The sequence below is a fragment of the Ricinus communis genome, chromosome 3, assembly GCF_019578655.1.
Source record: "Ricinus communis isolate WT05 ecotype wild-type chromosome 3, ASM1957865v1, whole genome shotgun sequence".
Taxonomy (NCBI): Eukaryota; Viridiplantae; Streptophyta; class Magnoliopsida; order Malpighiales; family Euphorbiaceae; genus Ricinus; species Ricinus communis.
The window spans coordinates 31,800,355-31,826,058 of NC_063258.1; the positions used below are offsets into that span (position 1 = coordinate 31,800,355).

Sequence of the window (25,704 nt, forward strand, 5' to 3'; positions counted from 1 at the left end):
GTAAATGAAATTGAGCGGGGGGAAGAAGAGAAATGAAGAAAGACATAGAATGAACAGAACAAGTGGCCTGGATATCCGGAGTAATCTGGGGTTGCCCACCATGTGCCATCGACCAGCCTCAAAATGAAGTCGCCCCATATTTTCTTCTCTTATATATTATACAGCAATAGGCCTACATGAACATGACCGTGCAGCCTAACTACATGCCACGCTTCTCATTCTGCTTTCCTCATTTTCCATTTTTTGGATTACTTGGCCCTATTTCCTCCAAATCTCATGTGCTTGCTTCTTCTTCTTTTTCTAAGAAATATATAACATATAATTTTATTGCTTTTATGTTATTAAACAAAGCTTAATGCGAAGAAGTTTTATTTGTTTAGTTCTTCAGACCTTTATGTTACGTGATTTTGTTATTATTAATCAATACCGGAGGCGGCTTAGGTTACAGGGTTTCAATGTCCCGTCCTCTAATTAAAAAGGAATTAAAACATTCTACAGAACAAGTGTAGATTATGCTTAGATGAGATAATGAAGCAACTGAAATCTGTAATTAAATGAAGAGAAAACTTGTCTTATTGGAGAAAAAAAAAAAGAGATGAAAAAGGAATATATACGATGTAAAAAGTAACAGGCAAAAGTGGAGCAAAGCAAGTGAGAGAGCGTCGTGGCCATGCATGCTCCTGGAACACCTCATGAGGAGGGGAAGCCCATGTGACTTTCACCATCTTTGTCTTCATTCTTCTTCATTCCATTATTTTCTCCCTTGATTTTCCTTTTCATATCATTAATAAACAATTGGTGATTTTCTCAAAAACCCATCAATGTCAATTTCGCTATTTTTTAAAAATCAAATGGCATTTCCAAAATAACACATGCATATAAACCTAAGCTATCCCACTTCCTAAACTATGCATTATTTCACTCATTTTTTCTCTCTTCTTTCTCTTCTCTTTTTCTCTCTCGTACTTTTAATAGCTTGAGAAAAAATAAAAATGAGAGGGGGTATCTTGCTGTCGGTACTACTGTTGGCCACCTGCCAATTCTCCTTATCCATCAGGGATGGTAAGCTCTCGAACTGTTAACATATTGTCTTGCAAAGTTCGATGTTTCTGTTAGCTAACAATTCAATTCATAGTTTAGTACTTTGCTCCTTATCTCGGATCAAGAACTTGTTGTTAGATGGAAGAGGCAACTGGTTAGTTAAATTCTGAAGGTGCAAAATTTTTAGGTTAAGTAACCTTAATAACCAACTCATTGGCGTATGATTCTATCTTTGATGCACAGGTCTTTCTTGGTCAACTAGTTATGCTACTTCTTTTTTTTGCTTTATTTGTATATTCTTATCTTCTTCGCCTTAACCTCTTCTGTCAGTTAGGTGTGTAGTGTTATTACCTGGCAAATTTGATGGGATTTTTTCTTATCTTCCTGAGTGGTCTATTCATATGAGAAAGACATAAATTTACATTAAAGAAAAAGGAAGTAGAGGTAGATGGATATCGGTATATCATTATGTAGACTCTAATGTCATTTTTGTCTGATTTTATGTGAATTTACAATTACTTGTTTCTGGTGCCCAAAAATTCCAAATCCTCCCAAGTAAAATGGGTTTTTAGCCCATCTGCTGTACGTGTAAATTGGGTCCACTTCATTGTTGGCTTTGCAGTTTCAGGTTCAGCCAGCAGCAGTGATTCACATGTCTTCTTGACATTAGAGAGAAATGATTTCATCAAAATTATTACTACCGTAGACTATAAAAAGCACCATGTCAGACTCAGCATATGAAGGGAGCCATTTAGCTTACCCAAAGTTCTGTTATAAAATTGTCAGATAGATGAAGTCATTTTCCTTTTCTGCTTTGGTCTATTTGTTCTGTTTCTTTAAATATGCAAGGACACCTCTGTTTCTTGATCAAACATTTTTTTACTACTGCATTTTAATTATAAATCTAAATACATGTCGATTTGAAACTTGATTTTCTTAATGCAGGATTAGTGAAAAATGGCAACTTTGAGCTTGCTCCTAAGCCATCAGACATGAAAGGGACACAGGTGATTGGCAAGAACGCAATACCAGAATGGGAGATTTCTGGGTTTGTAGAGTATATAAAATCAGGTCAAAAACAAGGCGACATGTTGCTAGTAGTGCCCGAAGGAGCGTATGCTGTTAGGCTTGGAAATGAAGCATCAATTAAACAAAGAATGAGAGTTATTAAAGGAATGTACTATTCCATAACATTTAGTGCAGCTAGAACTTGTGCACAAGAAGAGAAATTGAATGTTTCTGTATCGCCGGATTGGGGTGTTTTGCCAATGCAAACTATGTATAGTAGTAATGGATGGGACTCCTATGCTTGGGCCTTTCAAGCTGAGTTTCAATATGTGGACCTTGTCATTCACAATCCTGGAGTTGAAGAAGATCCTGCTTGTGGTCCTTTAATTGACTCTGTTGCCATCAGAGCTCTCTATCCTCCTAGGCCAACCAACAGTGAGTCTTTTTGCACCATGTTTATGCTTTCTAATTATTTTCTTAAAAAGTTTTTTGGCAAATCAGAACTTTTTAAGGAGCCAGATTTTTTTTGTACACTATGAGACATTCAATGGATTACTGTTGATATTTGACTCCTGAGGCAGATGTTGGGCCATAGATATTAAATTATCCACAGCCAAAAAACTGTTATATGTATTTATTAAATCTGGCATAAGAGAAGAATTCTCTAAATTTTCCTTCTATACGTAAATTTTAAAAGGTAAATCCCTTTTATCTCTGGCTTAGTGGCAGTTGAATTATCAAACCTAAATTGCCAATTTGGCTAGGCTTAGCAGTATTTGAATCATTTCCGTTCGATTTGGAATCCTAATTCAAGGCCAATTAAAAGAACAAAAGAGGCAAGAAAATAATTAGGTAGAGAGGTTTGGAACATGACATGAGTTATATCGATGGACGAGTCCAGATTTCATGTTGGGAGCAGTCACAATCGAGCTTGTAGTCTGCATGTTGAGCAAAAACCAGACCATTTTATTTAATGAGCCATGTGCACTGCCTGATACTAGTTAGCAGCTGTATTTTCCTGTTATCATATCTAACAATTTCGTTTGCAGAGAACATACTGAAAAATGGAGGGTTCGAAGAAGGTCCATATGTATTTCCCAACACATCATGGGGTGTGCTGATCCCACCAAACATTGAAGATGATCACTCTCCCCTCCCTGGCTGGATGGTAGAATCTCTCAAAGCAGTTAAGTACATCGACGTTGACCATTTCTCGGTGCCTCAGGGGAGACGAGCGATAGAGCTAGTGGCAGGGAAAGAAAGCGCCATTGCGCAAGTAGCACGAACTGTCATTGGCAAAACGTATACCCTTTCGTTCGCAGTAGGGGATGCTAGCAACTCCTGCGAAGGGTCAATGGTGGTCGAAGCCTTCGCGGGGAAGGATACACTGAAAGTTCCTTACGAGTCCAAAGGCAAAGGTGGGTTCAAGCGTGCAGTGCTTAGATTTGTTGCTGTTGCTAACAGAACAAGAATTATGTTCTACAGCACATTTTACACTATGAGGAGTGATGATTTCTCTTCTCTTTGTGGACCTGTGCTTGATGACGTGAAGCTGTTAAGTGTTCGCAAACCGTGATGGATTTGAAAGCTAAGCTATGAGGTGAAATGCGAGGGCCAGAAAAAAAAAAAAAAAAAAAACAAGAATTAGGTGGTTTGGGTGTAAGAATTTTCTAGCTATGTACTAAGCTTTTATATTTTTGTTATATAAGAAAGAAAGCAAACAAATGAAAGGGGGGGTTTTAGCATAATCCAAAAATAAAATGGTATATATTTATATATAAATATAATTATTAATAATAATGTCATGGGTAGCTTATTAGTATATTGTGATTTTATTACATATATGAAGTGGTAAATGTACTTTAAAAAAATAAATAAGAAAAAAAGGTTTTTCATAATTTTGTTCATCCGTGGCTGTGAAAAGTTAGCCCACATTTTAGTTAAGCTTAAGTGGGTGTATATATATTATATATGTGTCCTGCTGCAAGGTGCAGAAGGCAATTTGATTGTAATTATGCTCCATTTTGATATTGTTAACAGGCATTTGCTTTTGGTATTGTTTCTTCGAAGTTTCCAATTCTATACTATTTTTCTTTCTCCGAAATCTGTGTATATTTTTTTAAAGAAAAATAAAAAAGAATAATCCGAAATAGGTTAATTATGTATAAGTATTTGCATTTTTTGTCCATCATTATCATTTGAATATAAATACGTTGATCAGCTAATGTGAATTGAAAGTAAAAAGAAGAAAAGAAAGGCCAGAGTTGTCAACTTCAGCAACTGTTTTTAAGGATTACAAATATACTGTTAATATATATTTATATCTGTATTGAGTTACAAATAAGTGGCATAATTTATATCTGTATGTCAAAATATTTATTTTAATACAGATTAAAATTTTAAAATTCTATGGTATCAAGTTTCATGGTTAGTTTGGGACAATTTAGGAGAACTCAAATCTACGTAACCCATCAAATGGGCCTATAAAAGCTTAAGAATTTGAAACTCAAACCTGACAGGTCGCATGTTGCTAACTTTAATTCGACGTTGGCGCAGGTTCTAAGCACCTGAGGAGTTTGAAATACATCAAGATTTACATTTCCGACAACACAAACCAAATCACCACCATCTGTTTCCATCAATCTCAACACAACAATCTTCCAGACTCCACCAATTCCATGTTCCATAACACAAACGATTGATATTGAAATGAAATTACGGATTGCTTAGTTCTCTTTAAAAACCCTCTCTCAAAGGTTCTAGTCCATCCCTTTCTACGCAGAACGAACATTCAAATTTCCATTACCGAAACAAGACTCCGCTAAAAAATTAGTAAAGTTAATATCTTCATTTACAATATCTCTTTGCTTCTTTGTTGAATCTGTATATGCAATCCTCGATCTATTAAGTTAGTAAATGATATAGGATTTTGTGTTTTCTTTTCTGTTACATAGGCTTTACCTATTCAGTCAACTGTTGATTATTCAAGTCTCAAGCTTGTTATTGGCGGCGATATTGGTACATGTATATTTTAGGAGTTCTTGTTAAATTAATCTTTATTTAGGACTTTTATGTATGTTGGGAAGCCAAAAAAATTTAATCTTTCTTTTTTGTTTTTATTTTTGGTTTTTTTGTGTTTTGCCTAAGGATTTGGTATCTTTTTCGCTTTTCATTTGAGGTGATGATGATTGACATGGCTAACAATGTGTTTTCTTCTGAAGGGATCCTAGTTTGCATTTCGTCGAGTCTCCAGCCCTTGTACCTCTATAAGTGCAAATTGACCCGGCAGCACAACAACAGTAAATATTTTGTGTTATACATTTGGCCTTTAAGTTGACCTAAATATTTCCACATGTATACAAGAATGCGCTTGTCCTTGAATTTGCACTTCAACAAAAGATTATTATAGCTTATTGGATAGATTAAATCAATGATGTGGTTACATGCATATGAGTGAGACATGTAGGAGTGGGAGTCGATAGTGATAAATATTTGGTGTTTATTATAGGTTTCCACAGAGGAATTTATTCATTTAAAGCACTATATTTCTATCTCTTCGTCTTACTCTATTTACAATTATTGTTTAGATTAGTTATATGCCTTGCAACACTTTGTGCTGTTTATCTCAACAAGCATAAGGCTGAGCTTGCTCAAGCTACAAGTCAACCTCTTCCGGATGATGATGCTGGCACATTTGAGTAAAAAGTAGATGGAAGCTTTGAGAATGCTGGAAGAAGTTTTAGTTATATGGTTTCAATGAAGCGAGTGAGCTATTTTTGAGTTCTATTCTTTATTCATTTATATTATTTAGCAAAAAAAAAAAAAAAAAATTCTATCAAAATAACTAAATAATTGATTCATCTTCAAACATTCTCAAATTGCAGAAGCTAACCTCACCAACTACACCTGTAAAAGACTTATTAACACCAGGGTAATAAAATATAATATCGATCAAGCATAACTACCATTTTAATGATTAAGGAGTGACGACAATGATTGTAGACAAGTTAAGAAATAAGTGGGAAAATTCTTAGATGGTGACTTAGGGTTTCACATTGTTTGAGAACTAGGTAATTTGGAGAGGAATTTGTGTATTATAAAGTCCAAACACACTAAAGGTTGGCATTATTGTCGAAAAGAAAAATCTTCAACCAAATAAAAAATAGAAGTTTAGGAGAGTGATAATACATAATGGGGACTTGATCAATAAACACAAATAATTAAGGTCTTTGCCTAAAACATCACACTATCTAATTACAGAATCTTTCAATTTTATTAATTTTTATTGTAAATAAAAAAAGAAATTCAAATTTAAAACTTAGCTTATATTAAAGTTTATATCTGACATCACACTAAATTTATATGTATGTTTTTTACTTTTTTAATCATCAAATAACTCATCAGATATAATTATTATTGTTTTTAGTCTTAGAAAGAAATGGATAATAAACAGAAAAAAGAAATTAAACGAATCCCTTATAATTAGTATAAAAATTCAAAATGAACTAAGATTGATTTTTTTAAAGAACACATGCAAAAAATAATTTTCACTTTTCTTTTTCTGGTGTTTAATACATTTAAGAAAAAATATTAACGGAAAATATTTTCTTAATTAAATAAAGTAAATTTAGCTAACTTTTCTTAAGCAACCTCCAAGCGAATAACTTTCTATTTGAAAAAAAAGCTGCTTTTATAAAATATTATACAAGCTTATAACAAAAGCAACATAAACTTATATTATTCTATTAGTATATTTACTATTAGCAATCATTTTCGATACTTTTAGTTAATACCAATTCTTGTAACCGGCACCAATCATTAATATGTCACCAAAAAATTTTAAAATAGTTTATTTATTTATTTCTTAATTTTGCACTATTTTAATATAATTTGAAACTATAGAAATTTAAATATAAGATTTTAAATAGTTATAAAGTGACATTTTCCAAAAGACTCCAAATGTGTAAAATAATTTCCATATATAACCAAATGACAAAAATGAAAACATTTATCTTGCGCAGACAAATGGAGCCTTAACAAAAGGTCATTTTGGTGAGAAAGAGATTGTCATGAAAAGCTTGGGTCCATTAAGGAGAACCCTAACCTACTTAACCCTTCAAATGGGCCTACAAAAGCCTCACCCCATTCAACAAATCCAAAACATTAAGAACCGAAACTCAAATCTGACACGTTGCATCATCAAGCGATTCACTTTGACTAACTTTAATCTGACGGTCGAAAGACTCGCGTCAGCTCTAAGCCACCTGAGAAGTTTGAAATACATTGAAATTTAAATCCGCTACAACACAACGCAAGATACAGACCAAATCCCCACCACTAACTTCCATCAATCTCCAATCAGCAATCTCCGAGATCCCCCAATTCCATGCTCCATAACGCAGGAGATCGAAATTGAAATGAAATTAGGGTCTGCTTAAACCTCCTCTTTATAAACCCCCTCTCAAAGGTTCTAAGACCTGTCTCGCGTACGCATAAAAACATTCAAATCTACGTTTCAAAAACAGAGCTCTGCAGAAAATATAAAAATGGTGAGGTTTATAATCTTCATTTGCGGTCTCTCTTCGTTTCGTCGTTCTTTTTGTTGGATCTGTATTGCAGTCTTTATATTTCGTCGATCTATGTATGAGATATTGTTTGAATTGGATTTAGGGCTTCTGATCTTTATTTTACTGCTGGTAATAATGATTTGTGTTCTTTCTTTCTTTTTTGTCATATAGGCTTTACCCAATCAGCCGACTGTTGATTATCCAAGTTTCAAGCTTGTTATCGTTGGCGATGGTGGTACAGGTATGTTTTGTGGGTTTTTGCTTAATTGGTCTTTGTTTCAGATTTTCATATAAGTTGGCCTCTGGGACGCGAAAAATTTGTGTATTCTGCGTTTGGCTTTTTGATCTTTGCCTTACGTTCCTGGCTTTCCTTTTATTTTTTCATGTTTTGCCTAGGGATTTGGTATCGTTTCTCATTTGAGGTATTATCTTTTTGGGGGTTTCAGTATGATTTGCACTGATGTGTTGGATGGTTTGTTTATTGTATGCAGGGAAAACTACCTTTGTGAAAAGGCATCTTACTGGAGAGTTTGAGAAGAAATATGAGCGTAAGAATTCACTTCTTGATTCCAGTTTAATCTGATAATTTTACTTGATGTGTATATATCGTGATCTTGTTTTTTGGTTGTATCCCTGAATTGGTTTCTTTTTGTTTTACTTTACAGCAACCATTGGTGTTGAAGTTCATCCATTGGATTTCTTCACCAACTGTGGAAAAATCCGATTCTACTGCTGGGACACTGCTGGACAAGAGAAATTTGGTGGGCTTAGGGATGGATACTAGTAAGTAGATTAGTTCGTCATTTTTTTTTTGTTGGCCGTATCTGTCTTCAGTGTGGATTTCTACTGCATTTGTTATTTTCTCATAACTTGTACATGTAAAAGCTTGACTTCTGAATATTTGATTTTGGCTTTCATTCTGGATATAATGATTCTTCTATGGCATTGTTATGTAGCTTGTCGAAGCCATTAAGAAGTTGTTTCTTTTATTTTGCAGCATTCACGGGCAATGTGCTATCATCATGTTTGATGTTACTGCTCGGTTAACATATAAGAATGTACCTACATGGCATCGGGATCTTTGCAGGTACTTATTCTTCAAGTCATAAGTCTCTCTTTTGGCAAGCTGTTTTTAGTCTCATTGTTACCTTGCTGCTTATTTTTCAGGGTTTGCGAAAATATTCCTATTGTTCTTTGTGGGAACAAGGTTGATGTGAAAAACAGGCAGGTAAAGGCAAAACAGGTTACTTTCCACCGTAAAAAGAACTTGCAGTACTATGAGATTTCTGCAAAGAGCAATTACAATTTTGAGAAGCCTTTTCTGTATCTTGCAAGAAAACTTGCAGGGTAAGTAGTACTATTTGACTTCAGAACATATCTTTTATGTTATTTTCAAGAACGAATGTCATTGACATGGCTAATAATGTTTTTTCTCCTGCAGTGATCCTAGTTTGCATTTTGTTGAGTCTCCAGCCCTTGCACCTCCAGAAGTGCAAATTGACTTGGCAGCACAGCAACAGTAAGTGTTCTATACTATACATTTAGACCTTTCGGTTAGCCTAAATTTTTCCACATCTATTCAACGATGTGCTTGCACTCGAATTTGTGTTTATGTGCACATGGGCGAGGGTTATAGGAGTGAGAATTAGTAGTGATAAATGTCTGATGTTTTTGATACTGTTCCTTCCGAGTAAATTATCCATTTTAATCACTTACCCGTTAAGACTTTCATCTCTGTCTTAATCTGCTGGTTTATTATTTGTTTTAGATCAGCTGTACTCCTTTTAACTCTTTGATGTGTTGTTTACTTGAACAGGCATGAGGCAGAACTTGCTCAAGCTGCAAGTCAACCTCTTCCAGACGACGATGATGATACTTTTGAGTAATAAGTAGACGGATTAATAAGTAGACGGAGGCTTTGGGTTTGCTGGAAGAAGTTTTAGTACGGTTTTTGAGGATGTGATTGAATGTCCTTGGACATGTACGAGTATGAACTGAATTGTTCTTGGGTTCTATTGTTTACCCATTTGTCTTTGAGTTTTATGTTTCATGTCTTTGCAGTGTTTATTCTTTCTTATCGCACCAACAGTTTTCGAATTTCTGGTCAAAAAATCTTTAGGATGTTATAGTGTTCTATATGCTTCTCTTCTCTCTTCTCTTCATTTAAAATGGTTTGTTTGAATGTGGTTGCATGTGGTGCTTCCGTCCTGTGAAATTATTATTAATTTCCGATCAGCGGTGTGCATGTAAAACCCTGGTTTGTAATGTTTTGTCTGCTCCGACACAGCCGATTTTTGCTCCTTTTTAAAAAAAAAATTATTTACGGGCCAAGTATAAAGCATTATAACTTAATTGGCAGCTGTTATCATGGTCTAAGCGGTGAATTTTAGTTGGCGACTTTTATATTCCTTTTCCTAATGATTTGCCTCAACTTCTAAATTAATACGCATGTAAAATTGTAAAATAAAAGAATTTGGTCAGTATTTGGAAAAAAATTGTAAAATAAAAGAATATGGTCTTGGTGTGTGGAAATCGTTGGAGGTTGCGGCTGTGGCTTCTTCGCTCTTCTATACTTTCTATTAATGACAGCCAATGGCAGCCTGCAACCACTACCGCCATCATTGGCTTCTATCCACCTACAGCCGGAGCACTGCCACCTTCAACCTCCCCAGCACAAATGCTGATGTGTCATTACCTAGAGCAGTGCGGAAACCTCCCCAGCACAAATGCTGATGTGTCATTACCTAGAGCAGTGCGGAATTTTCTAAAACACTTTTAAATAGTGTAGAATTCTCTACAACACTATAGAATAGTCTAGAACTCTCTAGAAGGGTCTAAATACTTTTAAAATATGCTAGAATGGTGTAGACACTTCTTGTGTATACTAGACTACTCTATAATATTCTAGACACACTATAATATTCTAGACATGTATGGATATAGGTAGCATTTTAGAACATTCATTTAAGGAGGTGAGAATGGTAGCCATCCATGCTTATAAATACTCTTTCCATTCCTTATTTGTATAAGGTTGAGAACATAATAATATAAGCTTATATTTCTAAATTCTTGTGCTCTCTTTGTGCTTTTTTCTTAGGCATACTTGGGTTGGCGTAATTGTTGTCATCTTGCCAAGTTTGGCATTCATGGGAAGGCTTATTAGCAATCTTGACACCGGGTGAATCAAGTGAGCTAGGCCGCACGTGGGCTAAGTTTGCGGACAAAATAGAATTCACATGACAGTTGGTATCAGAGCGCGGTTGAGTCCTTTGGGAAATCTTACACGAGATTATGGCCAAAGTTGGTGAGCAATCCACTTCTATCGCTCCTCCCGCTCCTAGGGAAGGAGGAAAGGATGGTGGAAAAGCCGTAAGGATAAGTCCCGAGACGTAATTGACGCAATGGAAGAGAGGCTAGTCAAGGTGGAGACTGTCGTTTCCGATTGGGGGGATAAAATCAAAGACATGGACCTTCGCATCGAGAAGCTAGAGTCCAAGGAGGATGATAGGGAGCTTCATGGGGAGGTGCAAGGTGCTTTAAACATTCTCGCCGATAATTTTTAGCGAGGGACAATGAGGTTCTTAAGAAGTTGCTTGTCCAATGCATGGAGAAGGTCGATAAGCTTGAGGTGGATTTAACTTGTGCAAGACCGCGTTGGCGAGTAGTTGGGAGCGCAAGTCACAATGGTGCACAAAGTCGATGCTCATAAACCAAAGGCTTATAGTAGGGCTAGGAGTGCGAGGGAGATCGACAACTTCTTATGGAACTTGGAGAGATATTTTGATGCAGTAGGCATAGTGGACGAAGCCACTAAAGTAAAGTTTGTATCTTTATTTAAGTGATGTTGCTACCGTGTGGTGGAGATGCAGATACGAGGATGTGGAAAAGGGCCTTTACACCATTGATACGTGGGATGATTTTGTGCAGGAGCTTAAGAAGCAATTCTATCCTGATAATGCCGAAAAGGAGGCAAGGTCAAACCTTCGACGACTCCAACATAGAGATTGCTACATTCAGGAATATGTGAAAGAATTCTCCGAATTGATATTGGAAATTCTTAACTTGCGAGAGAAAGAAGCATTCTATGCCTTTATTGATGGCTTGTCACAGTGGGCTCAATTGGAGCTAGAAAGGCGAGCTGTGCAAGACCTTGCCACTGCGATGGCGATCGCCGAGTCCTTAATTGAGTTGAAGAAGGACTTGTTTAAGCCTAAGGTAAAAAAGTACGAGGGAAGTGACAAAGGTGGAGAGGTAGGGGAAGATCTTCTACCAAGGATGGCAAGGCTTCATACAAGGACAAAGGCAAGTGGAAGAAGGAAGACAAGGGTGGTTCTTCTCCGAAAAAGCTTGCTTGCTTCATTTGCGATGGATCTCATCGTGCTTACGAGTGTCCAAAGTGTGGGAAGCTTGGAGCCTTAGTAATCACCGACGAGGAGAAGCAAGAAGAAAACGAATAATTACCTCCTTTCGACTCCTTAATGCCATCCAGGCTAAAGTGGAACAAAAGCCTCGTGGTCAAATGTATGTGGAGACTAATGTCGGAGGCACAAGCTATGGTGGATACTGAGGCCGATACGGTGTACATGGCGAAGTAGGTGGTTGACTTTATAGGGCTATCTTATAAAAAGGAGAAGGGCTATATCAAGGGTGTAAATGCTAAGAGGCTACCCATCGTTGGCATATAGTGAGAGGGACAAATATTCATATAGACCAATGCCAAGGTAAGGTCAATATCATCATTGCTCCTATTGATGATCAATGTTTTTATTTTGGCATGGACTTCCACGATATGGTGAAGGCATTCTTAGTTCCCTACACCAACACCATATGCATAATGGAGAATAGCCAACCTTGTATGATGCTGATAAAGAGGTAGCTAAGCCAAGATATGATGGTATCGGCTATACAACTTTCTAAAGGGGTGAAAAGGTAGGAGCCAACCTTTCTAGCAACCCTCAAGGTGGAAGGAGGTCCTAGCGATGATGGTGCCAAACTTCCAAGCCTTATCCAAGGCGTGCTCGATGAGTTCAACAATGTTATGCCACCCAAGTTGCCAAAGAAGCTTCCACCACGACGAGAGGTGGACCACGAGATTAAATTAGAGCAGGGAGCCAAGCCACCCGCCTTTGCACCCTATCGTATGGCGCCTCCGAAGCTAGAGGAACTAAGGAGGCAACTTAATGAGCTACTTGATGCAGGCTACATTAGGCCATCCAAAGCTCCATATGGTGCATCGGTTTTGTTTCAAAAGAAGCATGATGGTTCTCTTCGGTTGTGCATTGACTATCGTGCACTGAACAAGATCACCGTCAAGAATAAGTATCCCATTCTTCACATTGTCGACATCTTCGATCAACTTGGTGGTGCTAAGTGGTTTACCAAGTTAGATTTTTGCGATCCGGGTTCTATCAAGTGCACATCTTCGGGGGACATGAGCTAAAAACGGCACGTATCACGAGATATGGATCCTACGAGTTCCTTGTCATGCCTTTTGGCATCACAAATGCACCGGCCACATTTTGTACTCTTATGAACAAGGTACTTGCTCCTTACCTTGATCGTTTCATTGTTGTTTACCTTGACGATATTGTTGTATATAGCAACACTTTAGAGGAGCACGTGGAACATCTAAGGCTAGTGTTCGAAGCCTTAAACGACAACAAGCTCTATGTTAAAAAGGAGAAATGCTCCTTTTCCCAACGAGAGGTGATTCCTTAGGCATATCATTGGCAATGGAAAACTAAGGATGGATGGTTCAAAGGTGAAGGCCATCCAAGATTGGGAGTCGCCAACCAAGGTTACTGAGTTGAGATCCTTCCTTGGTTTGGTGAACTACTATCGAAGGTTCATTAAGGGTTATTCATCCATTGCCGCTCCTTTGACGGATCTGTTAAAGAAGGGGCATGTGTGGGACTAGTCTACAAAGTGCCAACAAGCCTTTAAAGGGATAAAAAAGACCATTATGGAGGAGCCGATTTTAGCACTTCCCGACCATACGAAGGCATTTGAGATCCACACCGATGCTTCCGTTCTTTGCTATTGGTAGAGTACTTATGTAAGAGGGGCATCCAATAGCCTTCGAGAGTAGGAAGCTCAATGACACTGAAAAAAAGTATACGGTGCAAAAAAAGGAGATGATCGCCATAATGCATTGCTTGCGGACATAGAGGCACTACTTGCTTGGCAATAAGTTTATTGTCAAGACCGACAATGTTGTCACTAGCTACTTTCAAACTCAGAAGAAGCTCTATTTGAAGCAAGCTAGGTGGCAAGACTTCCTTGTGGAATTTGTCTATGTCATAGAGTATAAGCCGGGTAAAGTAAACTTTGTTACCGATGCAATAAGTTGAAAGGTGAAGCTTGTCGATATAAGCAGCCCTACGTACAACTTGGTGGAGCGCATCAAGGAAGGACTAAAGCATGATTCCATGGCTAAGGACTTTATGGCTCTTGTTCGAAAAGGCAAGACTCGGAGATATTGGCTAGAAGGGGACTTGCTTTACACCAAAAGGAGGAGGCTATACGTGCCACTCTATGACAATCTTAGAAAGGAGATCATCAAAGAGTGCTATGATAGCAAGTGGCCGGGTCATCCAGGCATACAACGCACAATGGATTTTGTGGAGAATGCCTACTATTGGCCTCGTATAAGGGTAGATGTGGAAGCCTATGTAAGGACTTGTCTTGTGTGCCAACAAGACAAGATGGAGCAATAAGCCCTAAATGGTTTTGATAGGAAATCATTATCTTAGCAACCATACACCCCAATAACTAATGAGTTATGATACATATGGAATACAATAAAACACCTTCCAATCAAGATGATTCCAAAATCCAAGGATCTCTTTAAGTGAAGTTAGGAAAAACTAGTTTCAACAATGAAACTAGCACTTGAATTCAACTCTAAACGCCACAAACCAAGTATGATTTGATAAGTTAAGACTCAAACACAAGATTTTGGTTAGAGAATGCCACAAACTAAAAATAGTTTGATAAGTTCAAAGTTCATACAAAAACTTAAGCAAAGACACTCACAAAGAGCAAATAAAGATTATCATTCATCAATTCTATTCTTTACAAATAAATTTGGCTTTGATATTTATAACGAAAACAAGACAAAGAAACCTAAATAGATGTCTTTTGAGCTTTCCCACGTTTTTCCCTTTAATTCCCCTTAAAACTCATTAAAAATGGTTATTTTGTACATTGATGACACTCATTTTGTAACTCCCAAATGACAACTAAACATGTGCACTCATTTGTAACTCCACACAACACACATATAACTAACACCTAATAAAACAATCCTTAATTAAATAAAAATAAACTAAAATAATTACTTAAGCTAAAACCCAAAAGATAAGAACCCATATAAATATGAATTAAGTCCAAAGGCCTAATCATAGTCGAATGGCTTTTATTCTTCAAAATGAACTGAATGCTTCATTATAAGGTTGGACTCTTGTTTTCATGCATGAGTTGCATTTCCATTTTGGATCTTTTGGTACATGCCTTTTCAATGGAATCTCATGGCAGCCTTGATTCATATCAGGTTTGCTAGAGCCACTTTCTATTTTCGAGAGACTATAGGAAAGTATTTCCATGGATTTTATCGTAAGGCTTCCTTTATCCGAAGGATGTGCATGGATCTTCGTGGTGGTGGATCGATTCTCAAAGTATGGTATCTTCATTCCCGCTCCAAAGGTCGTCACTGTCGAAGAAGCCGCCCGTCTTTTTATAAAGCATGTGATAAAGTAATGGCGTGTGCCAAAATGGATAGTGAGTGATCGAGATACTCGCTTCATAGGTCATTTTTGGACGGAATTGTTCAAGCTACTAGGCGCCGACCTCAAGTTCTTTACAAGCTTGCACCCCCAAACCAATGGGCAAACCGAGAGGATCAATGCTCTCTTGGAGCTATATTTAAGGAACTACGTGAGTGCCAACCAACGAGATTGGGCTAAGTTGCTTGATGTTGCCCAATTCTCTTATAATTTGCAAAGAAGTGAATCTACGGGCAAGAGTCCATTTGAGACAGTCATGGGCCAACAACCTTACACATCAAGCACTCTTGTCATGGATTGGTCAAGTCAAAGTCCACTCGCTTTAAAGCTTGCGAAGGAATAGAAGGAGCAAGCTGATGTTGCTCGAGCCTACTTGGAGAAGGCGTCCAAGAGAATGAAGAAGTGGGCAGACAAGAAGAGAAGACCAATGGAGTTTAAGAAAGGGGACAAGGTGCTTGTTAAGCTATTTTTGCATGGCTAAGCCGATAGACTTCATTGGGGCCTCAAAAGAAGGTACAATGGATATTTCCCCATTATTAAACATGTAGGCAAGGTAGCATATAAGGTGGAACTTCCACAAGGCATCAAGATCCATCTCGTTTTCCATGTGAGCATGCTAAAGCTTTATAGGGAGGATCTCGATGACCCAGGCCGAGGTAAGTCTAAAAGAGCTCATTTGAATGTGCGGGCTCAATATGACAAAGAGGTGGACTATATCATCTCCCATCGTAAGGTGCCACAATCTAATCAACCCCTAACGACCGAGTTTCTTGTCAAGTGGAAGAGACTTCCCGAAAGTGATGTAAGTTGGGAGCTTATTCGCGACTTATGGCAATTTGAGAAGCAAATCAAAGCTTACGAGGAGAAGGCAACGGGGGCGTTGCCTGATTAGTTGAGGGAGAATGTCACACAGTGGAGTTCAAATCCAAAAAGTTTTGCCGAAAAGTACTAAAATAGTGCGGAATTCTCTAGAACACTCTTGAATAGTGTAGAACTCTGTAGAATACTCTAGAATAGTGTAAAACTCTCTAGAACGCTCTAGAAGGATGTAGACACTTCTAGAATACTCTAGAAGAGTGTAGATACTTCTTGTATATACTAGACTACTCTAGAATATTTTAGACACATGTAAACTACTCTAGAATATTCTAGACATGTATGGATATAGGTAGCATTCTAGAACATTCATTTAAGGAGATGAGAATGGTAGCCATCTATGCCTATAAATACCCCCTCCATTCCTGGTTTGTATAAAGTTGAGAACATAGCAATATAAGCTTACATTTCCAAACTCTTGTACTCTCTTTATGCCTTTTTCTTAGGCATACTTGCGTTGGCGTAATTGCTGTCATCTTGCCGAGTTTGGCATTCGTGAAAAGACTTACTAGCAATCTTGAAACCGGGTGAATCAAGTGAGCTAGGCCGCACATGGACTAAGTTTTATGGACAAAACAAAACTCACGTGACAAATGTCTCCGGCCGTGACCACCCTCTCTAGCTCTCTAGAAGTAGAGCGAGGTTTTAACTCCTTTAGTTCCACCTTCATATCCACCAGCGCCTCCAATTGCAGCTTCAACTCAACTGGCTGCATCGCCGCCGTCACCTGCTATACTATCACAAGTGTCCCCTCATTCAATTGAAGTGCGTCCAGGCTCTACCAAGTCAGAAATTAAAGGACGACCTTTCTTTAAGTGTAATATATTCTACCTGTTTGACTTGCAGTTCTTTTAATGAATTTATCATATGCGTTTACTAATTCTTCTATGGCCCTGGGGATTTAAAACAAACATTCTATGATCGCAACCATAACAATTTGGCCCGGATAGTGGACCACATTAACGTAGAGCAAACTACTCATTTCATAATTGTTTATTGGACATACAACTTCAAACCCAATACATAAAGACACAAAGCCTTATATCTCAGATATGCCATTGCACGACCTACTCTCATGGCTTGCGAGTCAATTTTTTTAGGTGGGATAACTGACACACAAGTTTGAATTGCAGTAAGAATCGGGGCAAAACTTGCAGCAGCAAATGCCAAAACTGTCCAAGAGCTACTGAGGTGAATAAGCAACCACTCAGCTATCCATCTATTCATTGTGTTTCTCTAATATAAGAAGTAATCTCTGCACCATTAGGTATGCCAGGCCAAGCTCCTTAAACCAGCCACCAAGTTCAGAAACAGATAATTGGTCGCTGCCCAACTTAGAGTAAGCCTGAGGACTCCTGTAAGGATGTTGCTCTTAATTTTTATATCAATGGAACTAGTATCTTGCTTTGGCTGGAAGTGGATTCCCATGCTCTTCAGCTCCTTGGCAGAATGATATGAGCCCCAATATTTGACTTTGTTTTCCCTATGCTATTCTCCACCATCTTGTGGCAGTAAATAGTGTATGGAAATGTTCAAGAGGCCGATGATCTTGAATAGCTTCTTCCTTTTCTATCATTTTTTGTGCTTCAGGCCGAAGATATTTATTAACAGCCTTCTCTATCACTTTCTTGATCGAATCTTGCTCGTTGATCCTTTTCATCCCTTTTCCATCTTTGAACTTCAAGCTCAGCAATGACTTCAGCGCTGCAAAAAAGGGAGTGTATTCTCCACTAAGAACAAATCCATTTCTCCAGAAGATTCAAAATGGGATTAACTGGAGAATGAAGCAATATCAAAAAAATTTGAAGGTACATTTAGTTGGCTGTTTTATGATTTTCGCGACAGGATATGACTTATAGAGACAGAAAAATATTAGTTTATTTTGGTACAAGAACGTTTTTTCTTTTCTTTTCAACCTGAAATTTAAGTTCAAGACCAACCATAGAAGTGTACACTGCGCCCTATCACCTAATTTTTGTAGGACAGAATTCCTTTTTAAATAAATTTCTTAAAATAAAAATATTAGGTGTACATGTATGTTTTTGAGGATTATCCAGAAAACTGGAGTTAGCAGTTTTAGTCGATTTTTTTTTTCTTTTTCCATTTGAAAAATTGAAACAAGCTGCAGATATACAAATTTAATCATGATGAACAAATATATGCACCAAATAGTAGATAGATCGACTCATCCATACCTACAAAAGTGCGCAAATGTGCATAAGATTCGAAGTAGTTCATGAAATTCTTCATTCTGCTTCAAGGGAATCGGAGAGGGCACTCATTCTAGCAAATAAAGAATACGCAAATTCAAAAGAAATTTGACTGCAGCAGATGGTAATATTTGTGAAGTGAAGAATGTCACTGTTCATGATGTATTCCATATCTTGGAGGGAAAAACCTACAGTACAAGACTCCTGAAAGGAAGCTCAACTTGCTATTCAAACATGTGAAACTCCAGAACCAGAGTTCCCACCTTTGATTTTTCCATTTATAAGAATATCATAAGTAGTGTCATTTGGAGTAAGACCTTTGTCAAGCATTTCATTATGCAGTCTAAAGGCCTCCTGCAGATTGCCAGCTTTGAAGTGCCCAGCAATCAGTGCGTTATAAATAGGAACATTGGGTGTTATACTATCCCTTTCCATCTCTGCTAATATTTTCTGCGCATTTTCTAGCTGTCCTTTACCACAAAGACCATTTATTAAAACAGTATAAATTATTATATCAGGTATGATACCCTTGGCAGACATCTCTGAATAAAGATCCAGAGCAAGGACTAATCTGCCCTCTTTTAGCAATCCATCTATCAGTGTAGTGTATGTTTGCAAATCACAAGAAATCCCCTCACCTAACATTCTCTTCTGCAAGTTGAGTGCTGCCTCCATGTTGTTAAGATTCCTATAGCCACTTATCAGGCTATTGTAAATTACTGAATTTGGAGATAACCCACCATCAAGAAGTTCAGAGAAAAGCCAACTTGCAGTTTCTATATCTTGTTTTTTGCAAAATCCATCAATTAGAGCACCATATGCAGTAATATCCAGTTCAAGACCCTTGTTTCTCATCTCGTTCCGCATCTTCAAAGCAAGATCGGTATTATTATTTTTGCAGAACCCATTAATCAAGGTAGTATATGTGATTACATTTGGAGAAACTCCGCTTTCACACATCTCTCTATAAGCAGTTAAAGCAGAACTGACTGAGCCTTCCTTTATAAATCCATCCATTATGCTGTTGTATGTTAGGCAGACAGGAACAAAACCCTTCTCAACGAACTTCTTCAGCATGTCTTGTGCCTCAGAAGTGCGACCAACTTTGCACAAACCATTAATCTTAATATTGTAAGTGAAATCTGATGGAACAATATTCTCATCCACCATTCTGTCAAATACATAAAAACCATATTCAGTGTCCCCGTTTTTGAAATATCCATCCATCAAAATAGAATATGTGATCACATTAGGTTTTAAACCGCAATCAAGCATATCTGAAAATACACTAGCTGCCATATCCAAGTTGCCTTGTCTGCAGTGGCCAAGTATCATGCTATTGTAAGATACTTTAGTAGGTGCCAGACCTTTGTCTAACATCTTTTGCCATAAAGTGGTCGCTTCACTCATCTTGCCCTCCTTACAGAGCCATGATAAGAGAGAGTTATAAGTGAAAATGTTGGCAATGTCACAAGCAACTGCCTCATCAAATAATTTGGATGCCTCCTCACGGGACTCCACTTTCAGGAATCCCCGTATCAAGGAATTCACAATGAAAACAGTAGGGCAAATGTTCTTGTTTTTCATTTGTGTGTAAAGATCGTATGCTTTAGCCATATTCCCATTCTTACAACACCATTCGATCAGAACTGCATAAGTAACCCTGTTAGGACTGGGTCCGTTCTCATTCATTTTATCAAAAAATTCCAAAGCACTAACCAGTTTATCTTGCTTGCAGTACCCCTTCACCAAAGTTGTTGCTACCACCACATTCATTTGCACCCCACAACTCACCATCTCATCTTTAAGCCTCAATGCTTCCACCATATTCCCTTGCTTTACACAAGCCCCTATAACACTAGTAAAGGTACCCTCAGACGGAACCCACCCTTTATCTCTCATGTCCTTCAACAGCCCACAAGCTAACTCAACATCAAGATTCTTGCAGAAGGCCTGAATAACAATGCTATAAGCTGCAGCATCAAGTTTCACCCCTCTACTCTTTGCCTCTAGAAAGAATTTCTTTGCCTCCTCCTCATTGTTATCTTTTAAGTTAGCACGCATCATAATATGAACTGTAAAGCAATCGCCATGGACCCCTTTCAAAACCATCTTCTCATAAACTTCTCGCGCTTCATAAATCATATCATTCTTAACTAATGCAGTCAAAAGGAAATTAAGAAATTTAATCCAAGGAACAATATCACTCTCAACCAATCTATTAAAACAACCGATAGCATCATTCAACTTGTTAGCTTTAATATAACTATTCAACAAGTAATTATAAATTCGAATATCCGAATCAAAATCAAACCTTTTTGTACTCCCAATGAAGTGATCTACCAGAATATTAGGCATAGGACCAGAATCACCAGAAATGAATCGATTAAGCAGATTCTGTGCTTGTTTAAGAGTTTCCGATGACCTTGTTAAAATGTGAAGCAAAACACATAAAGAATCAAGGCTTCTAACAAACCCACGAGTGCACTCCAACTGTTTGAAGTAAGTCAAGGCTGAATATGGGTCTCTTTTGTAACTTAAAAGAGTATCTATCACATTGGTTCGTGCCAAGACTGAATCTTGCGATGCGGGTTTGGTCAATTCGACCTGTCTGGATTTCAGAAAAATCAGGTTTTCCGAAAAGTTCGAATCTTGGCTGTTTTTCTCTGCATAACTGAAATTTGGATAGGAATTCTGGTATAACGAGGATTGTGGTTCATTAGGAAATTGAGGTTGTGAACAGAGGGATTTAGGATTTATAAAAGAACGAATAAAGAATTGAGGGATTGGTGAAGAAGTGAGTGAAGATCTCATTTATATTGGTAGGAGAAGATTAATGTTAAAAACCTTCTCCTCTTTGTAATACAGTAGAGTAGAGATTGAACCGCAGAAATCAAGGAATTGGTGCTTGGTTTTCAAGTACTGCATAGAATAGTCTTGGGAAAATTTATTAATTAAGCGAGCATTATTTAGTATATTGATTAACTAATAGTATTGATATATCACATTCCATGTACAGTATTATCATTTTATCTAAACCATAACAAATAAAATTAATGAAAGTATTTAATATTTCTAATACATTCTAATTATATGTAAGCAAAATAAAGATAAGTTATAATTATAGTATTTCATTTTATGCACATTAAACTAACAAATACTATACTTAAATAAATATCATAAAACAAAACATAAACAGTAATGGTTTTTCATTTTAGAAATATGAATATATAGACGTGATTTCACTCAACATCAACCCCAACAAGAAACAAGCAGTATATCAGTATATTATGAGGTTATTAATTAATTTTATAACGGATTATTATTTCAAGAAAATTGCTATTCTTGATTGTGAATATTTTTTATAATGTGAAAATAATATCAGCATTTGCATCTTAGTGGAAATCACTATAATAAATCATCTGTTGAAGTGGAAGTGCCATTATTAATTAGGTCAAGATTTATCCAACACAAAATCCTCTTATATATATCCTTTCAAAAGGTAATAAAGGAGTCTATACAATTGGTACAACAATCAACAGTCTTTTGAAGTTCCTGATCCTCTCCTACAAACAATGGGTCACCTCTGCATAACGCATTGCTGATAAGGTAAGGAGTAAGAAAATTGCAGCATAGGTAAACATCTGTAAACTGGGTGATTCATAGTGAATTGGCGGGGAGACATCTGCTTTGAGATTTAGAAATCACAATGGTTGGGCAAATAAGTAGTCCAGTAACGGAGCAACCACTGCTATGCTTAAACTGTTTCCGAGCAATGCATAACTACGAGAAGCAAACAACATTCTCAGATACAGTAGATGGTTTGATAATGAACTATATGCAAGGTGTTAATTCATTTGGCAGAACAACATCCATAAACAAATCAAACCGGTTAGGCAGTGCTCATTTTCTTCACCTGTTTGAACTGTAATTTAAGAAAAGACAAAAAAAAAAAAAAATAAATAATACAAATGCTATTCAAAACCCGAAAAAGAGAAAATTAATTTTTCTTTTTTGGCATCAATGTATATGTTTAATTTGCCAAGAATTTTAGATCTGCCTACTAGCTTATCTTTTTTCCTTTTTCCCCACTCCATGATTCAACCTGATGGTGATCTCTGGAGCCAATGGCCAGCCGACATACAGTAAGAGGTGCATCATCAAACTAATATCAATAATCTTTGTTTTCCTTTATTAAGTTGGCAAAGCTTTCATTTTTCTGCTTTACCATACACATGGATCCTACAAAGGAGATACTCAATCTGCATGGTCAGATTAGTTTGCTAATTACTAAACTAGGCGAATATATACTGGTAATGGCCAAGTTGCCAACCACATTTTCTGCTTATTCTCCATTATAAGGGAAAAGCATAAGAAATTAATAACATACCGTTGCCTGAGGCTTATATGCTCTGGAAAATGAAAGTCCTTGGGGAAAGAATGCAGATTAGCAACCTAATCATTGGACAATATACTAGTATTAAATTTGTGAAATCTCAAACAATATATATATATATATATATATAAACAACAACAATATACCTCCCTAGGGGTAAAATATCTAAGGCCTTTCTCTTGCAATGAAGATGTTTTCCCCTTCTCCTTTGGCTGTATGTCCATATTGTAAATGCCACATCAAGAAAAGAGCACGAGAGTGAATTAGATGTAACATACATGTTAAGCTCACCCAGAAATATGCTTTGTTTTCAAATAATGTAACATCTTATAGTTATGATGTTCTCAAATGGGGAGATCGTACCTGGACAGTTGCTAACAGGGATCCAGTGCCTTTCACGTATCTATAGTAGCTCTTTGTGAAACAACAGCATCGATTTGAATCCGGATAAACAATATCTGAAGTGAATTATCAGAGAAAATAAGATGATTCTTTTAAAAATGAGTGAATTCGAAATGCTAGCACTATCCAAATGAAGCAGGAATAACAAGGATACCCATAGCACTTCCCCATCTTTCTATCAAGTTTGAAGGTACAATATACTGATCCATTGTGGTAAGATTTCCTTCGCCAGTGTTCTCCAAATCCCCGGAATCGTTGGTGATTGCCACAAAATCAGTTTCTGCATCTACTCCATTGCTAGAATTCTTGAATTCAAGAAAACTCACTACTGGCTCACATGACTGGAGCAACTTATCCCAGCTCTCTGGTGATTGATCATATCTATCTGCAACTGTCCCTTCATCGTGCCCAAATAATGGGCCTAATGACCAAACAAGCTGATGATTGATGTATTTGTGCTGAAACAATAGAGGTTTTCTTTTTGCCTGTACAGTTAATGAATGAATAAGCATAAGAGTTATTGTTTACTTGGGATTCACGTAATCAGTTCTGACGATACATCTACCAAAAAAAGCATAAATGGTAACTTGTCTTGTCAAGAATAAAGAACCAGCTATTCAAGGATGGTAGAATTTCAAGACCAGCCTTAGCTCTCCTCTCCGAGCAATTCGTATGTCATATAACATTGTTGGCATGAATATTTCTATACTTAAAAATTCAAAAAAAAAGAAAAAGAATATTTACCCCACCTAAATGTTTGATCTAACTGGGGAAAAAGCAGTTGCAGTTTTATGTTACTAGAACTCCACCCATGTATGTTTCTTCAGCATAATCACATTGGACCTAAGGTCCATTGCAACTTTTTATACTGGAAGAAATATACCTGCTTGCACATATAATTGCTTCAAAAATACCTCAGACATCCAATTAGTTGCTTCTAACAAATGGTTTGCATATTCTAGATGCCAAAAGTCTAGGTTTTCAAGTGAAGTCTCCAATGCCTTTCAGAAATACTATTGTGCAAGTGACAGTGTTTTTAAAACTTTGTGTACAGCATGACAGCATTTGGAGGCAGCAACCGTACAAATTCAACTAAAATAGGAGTGAGAGGGAGAAAGGGAGGTGGTACCAAGCAAAAATAACGTGGCCTGGAGTAAGGAATGCCAAACTGTAATGGACTCAAAATAAACTCTTGTGTGACAAAACCAGAGTTGGCTAAAATCTCTACCATATTTGTGCGTGTATCAGACGTCTGCAATACAAAGGCAAATGACATAAAGAAAATTTGGAAAAAAGAAGACGACAACAACAACAATGACAAAACAATCAGCAACTTGGATCGTCTGTTCAACCAATTCACTTTAGAACACACCTCAAATCCAACCACATTTTCTACGAAAAGCATATGTGGTGGTTGCTTAGTGTGAGGTATAAGTTCAAGAATCTTAAGAAAGGAAAACGCCCGAGCATCACCAGAGTGTTTTTGAAGACCTAATCACATCATTTTTCAAAGCAAATTTCATCAAATCCATAACATAATCTATGAAGAAGAAGAAGAAGAAGAAGATAAGATGACAGAGCAGTTCAACCTTGTCGAGTGTAGGGCTGACAAGGAGGTGAAAGAAGCCAAGCATGTGCCGCATAACTGTCGAGATCAGCAGCAGTCAGACTCTGAATATTACCCTACGGATGCTCCAAATGTTCAAAGATAACAAGTAAGCAACGAAATTTACAAGTTATTTGAAAAATAATCACTGCATATCAGTACACGCATAGGAATTGCAAATTGTTAAAAGATAACAATTAAACACTGATTAATTCGAATAAAACTTTCAATCAGAGCAGCTAATAACATGCAATAAAACGAATGCCAAAAGAAAAGGAGAGAGAGAGCTAACCTGATAAGGACGGTGACCAAAATTGTGCTCGTAAGCATCATTAGCTATGTTATTTATGTCAAAAGCTTCCATTACTTTTGCGTTTACACCAGCTTTCATAAGCGAATATCTCTAATAATTAAACAAAAATTAATCAGTCAACCAATTCGTTTTCATTGTCTAGAGATAAGGAGAGAGACAGTTACCATGCCACCAATACCACTGTAGAATTCTAAAATTCGCCATGGCTCGTTTTCCCCTTTGACAAAACCTGCCTCCATTGAGACTGACTCTTCTGCTCACTCTCTATGCTTCGCAGCCTGCTCTTCCTGCTTTCGTGAACCGGGTCAGATCCGGGTCTAAATTTGTAAAACCATAATCTCACCCGAAAGTGATTTTGGGGTTTAAGTTTAGCACATGAGAAAAGACCAGCAAGCGACTGGGCTTGAGCCCATTGTATGAATATGTATGATGCAGTGCAGATACAGAATCGAATAAGTCGTGATTAATCTAAACTACAACTTATAATCATGTTTTCAGATT

The 25,704-nt window shown here is 37.1% G+C and overlaps 4 protein-coding genes across 6 annotated transcripts; 2 read left to right on the plus strand and 2 right to left on the minus strand.

Moving 5' to 3' along the window:
- Positions 1–923: 923 nt before the first annotated feature.
- LOC8278573 (uncharacterized) lies at positions 924–3,682 on the plus strand. Its single transcript, NM_001323747.1, is given in 3 exon segments — positions 924–1,062; positions 1,987–2,484; positions 3,099–3,682. Coding segments are annotated over 3 exon segments (1,095 nt in total). The 5' UTR covers positions 924–992; the 3' UTR covers positions 3,626–3,682.
- A 3,674-nt stretch (positions 3,683–7,356) lies between these two features.
- LOC8278571 (GTP-binding nuclear protein Ran-3) lies at positions 7,357–9,752 on the plus strand. Its single transcript, XM_002515509.4, has 8 exons — positions 7,357–7,598; positions 7,788–7,857; positions 8,108–8,164; positions 8,282–8,399; positions 8,614–8,703; positions 8,784–8,963; positions 9,058–9,135; positions 9,433–9,752. Exons 1-8 carry the CDS (start codon positions 7,596–7,598, stop codon positions 9,500–9,502), a joined length of 666 nt encoding a protein of 221 aa, XP_002515555.1. The 5' UTR covers positions 7,357–7,595; the 3' UTR covers positions 9,503–9,752.
- Positions 9,753–17,241: 7,489 nt separating this feature from the next.
- LOC8278569 (pentatricopeptide repeat-containing protein At3g54980, mitochondrial) lies at positions 17,242–21,455 on the minus strand. Of its 2 annotated transcripts, XM_015717082.3 has the most exons (3): positions 19,125–21,455; positions 18,472–18,559; positions 17,242–17,980 (listed from the first exon to the last, which is right to left on the minus strand). In XM_015717082.3, exons 1-2 carry the CDS (start codon positions 21,298–21,300, stop codon positions 18,555–18,557), a joined length of 2,181 nt encoding a protein of 726 aa, XP_015572568.2. In that variant the 5' UTR covers positions 21,301–21,455; the 3' UTR covers positions 17,242–17,980; positions 18,472–18,554. The 2 variants fall into 2 exon arrangements, with proteins under 2 accessions (XP_015572568.2, XP_015572567.2); XM_015717081.3 differs by having other exon boundaries at positions 18,472–21,454.
- A 440-nt stretch (positions 21,456–21,895) lies between these two features.
- LOC8278568 (tRNA (cytosine(38)-C(5))-methyltransferase 2) lies at positions 21,896–25,669 on the minus strand. Of its 2 annotated transcripts, none has more exons than XM_048372208.1 (10): positions 25,368–25,669; positions 25,183–25,291; positions 24,874–24,929; positions 24,657–24,775; positions 24,414–24,536; positions 23,439–23,769; positions 23,246–23,340; positions 23,029–23,094; positions 22,877–22,941; positions 21,896–22,269 (listed from the first exon to the last, which is right to left on the minus strand). In XM_048372208.1, the coding sequence occupies exons 2-10, from the start codon at positions 25,221–25,223 to the stop codon at positions 22,191–22,193; spliced, it is 975 nt and encodes a 324-aa protein (XP_048228165.1). In that variant the 5' UTR covers positions 25,224–25,291; positions 25,368–25,669; the 3' UTR covers positions 21,896–22,190. The 2 variants fall into 2 exon arrangements, with proteins under 2 accessions (XP_048228165.1, XP_015572462.2); XM_015716976.3 differs by having other exon boundaries at positions 24,874–24,967; positions 25,183–25,293; positions 25,368–25,658.
- Between the last annotated feature and the right edge of the window lie 35 nt (positions 25,670–25,704).

Bases quoted from the DNA above. Each gene is read 5' to 3' on its own strand.
- LOC8278568 (XM_015716976.3), bottom strand. From the start codon at position 25,442: ATGGAGGCAGGTTTTGTCAAAGGGGAAAACGAGCCATGGCGAATTTTA. The intron at 25,294-25,367 runs GTAACTGTCTCT...TTTAATTATTAG, and splicing joins ACAGTGGTATTGGTGGCATG to AGATATTCGCTTATGAAAGC. The intron at 23,341-23,438 runs GTATCCTTGTTA...AATTCACTTCAG, and splicing joins AAGATGGGGAAGTGCTATGG to ATATTGTTTATCCGGATTCA.
- LOC8278569 (XM_015717081.3), bottom strand. From the start codon at position 21,300: ATGAGATCTTCACTCACTTCTTCACCAATCCCTCAATTCTTTATTCGT.
- LOC8278571 (XM_002515509.4), top strand. The intron at 7,858-8,107 runs GTATGTTTTGTG...TATTGTATGCAG, and splicing joins CGTTGGCGATGGTGGTACAG to GGAAAACTACCTTTGTGAAA. The intron at 9,136-9,432 runs GTAAGTGTTCTA...TTACTTGAACAG, and splicing joins GACTTGGCAGCACAGCAACA to GCATGAGGCAGAACTTGCTC.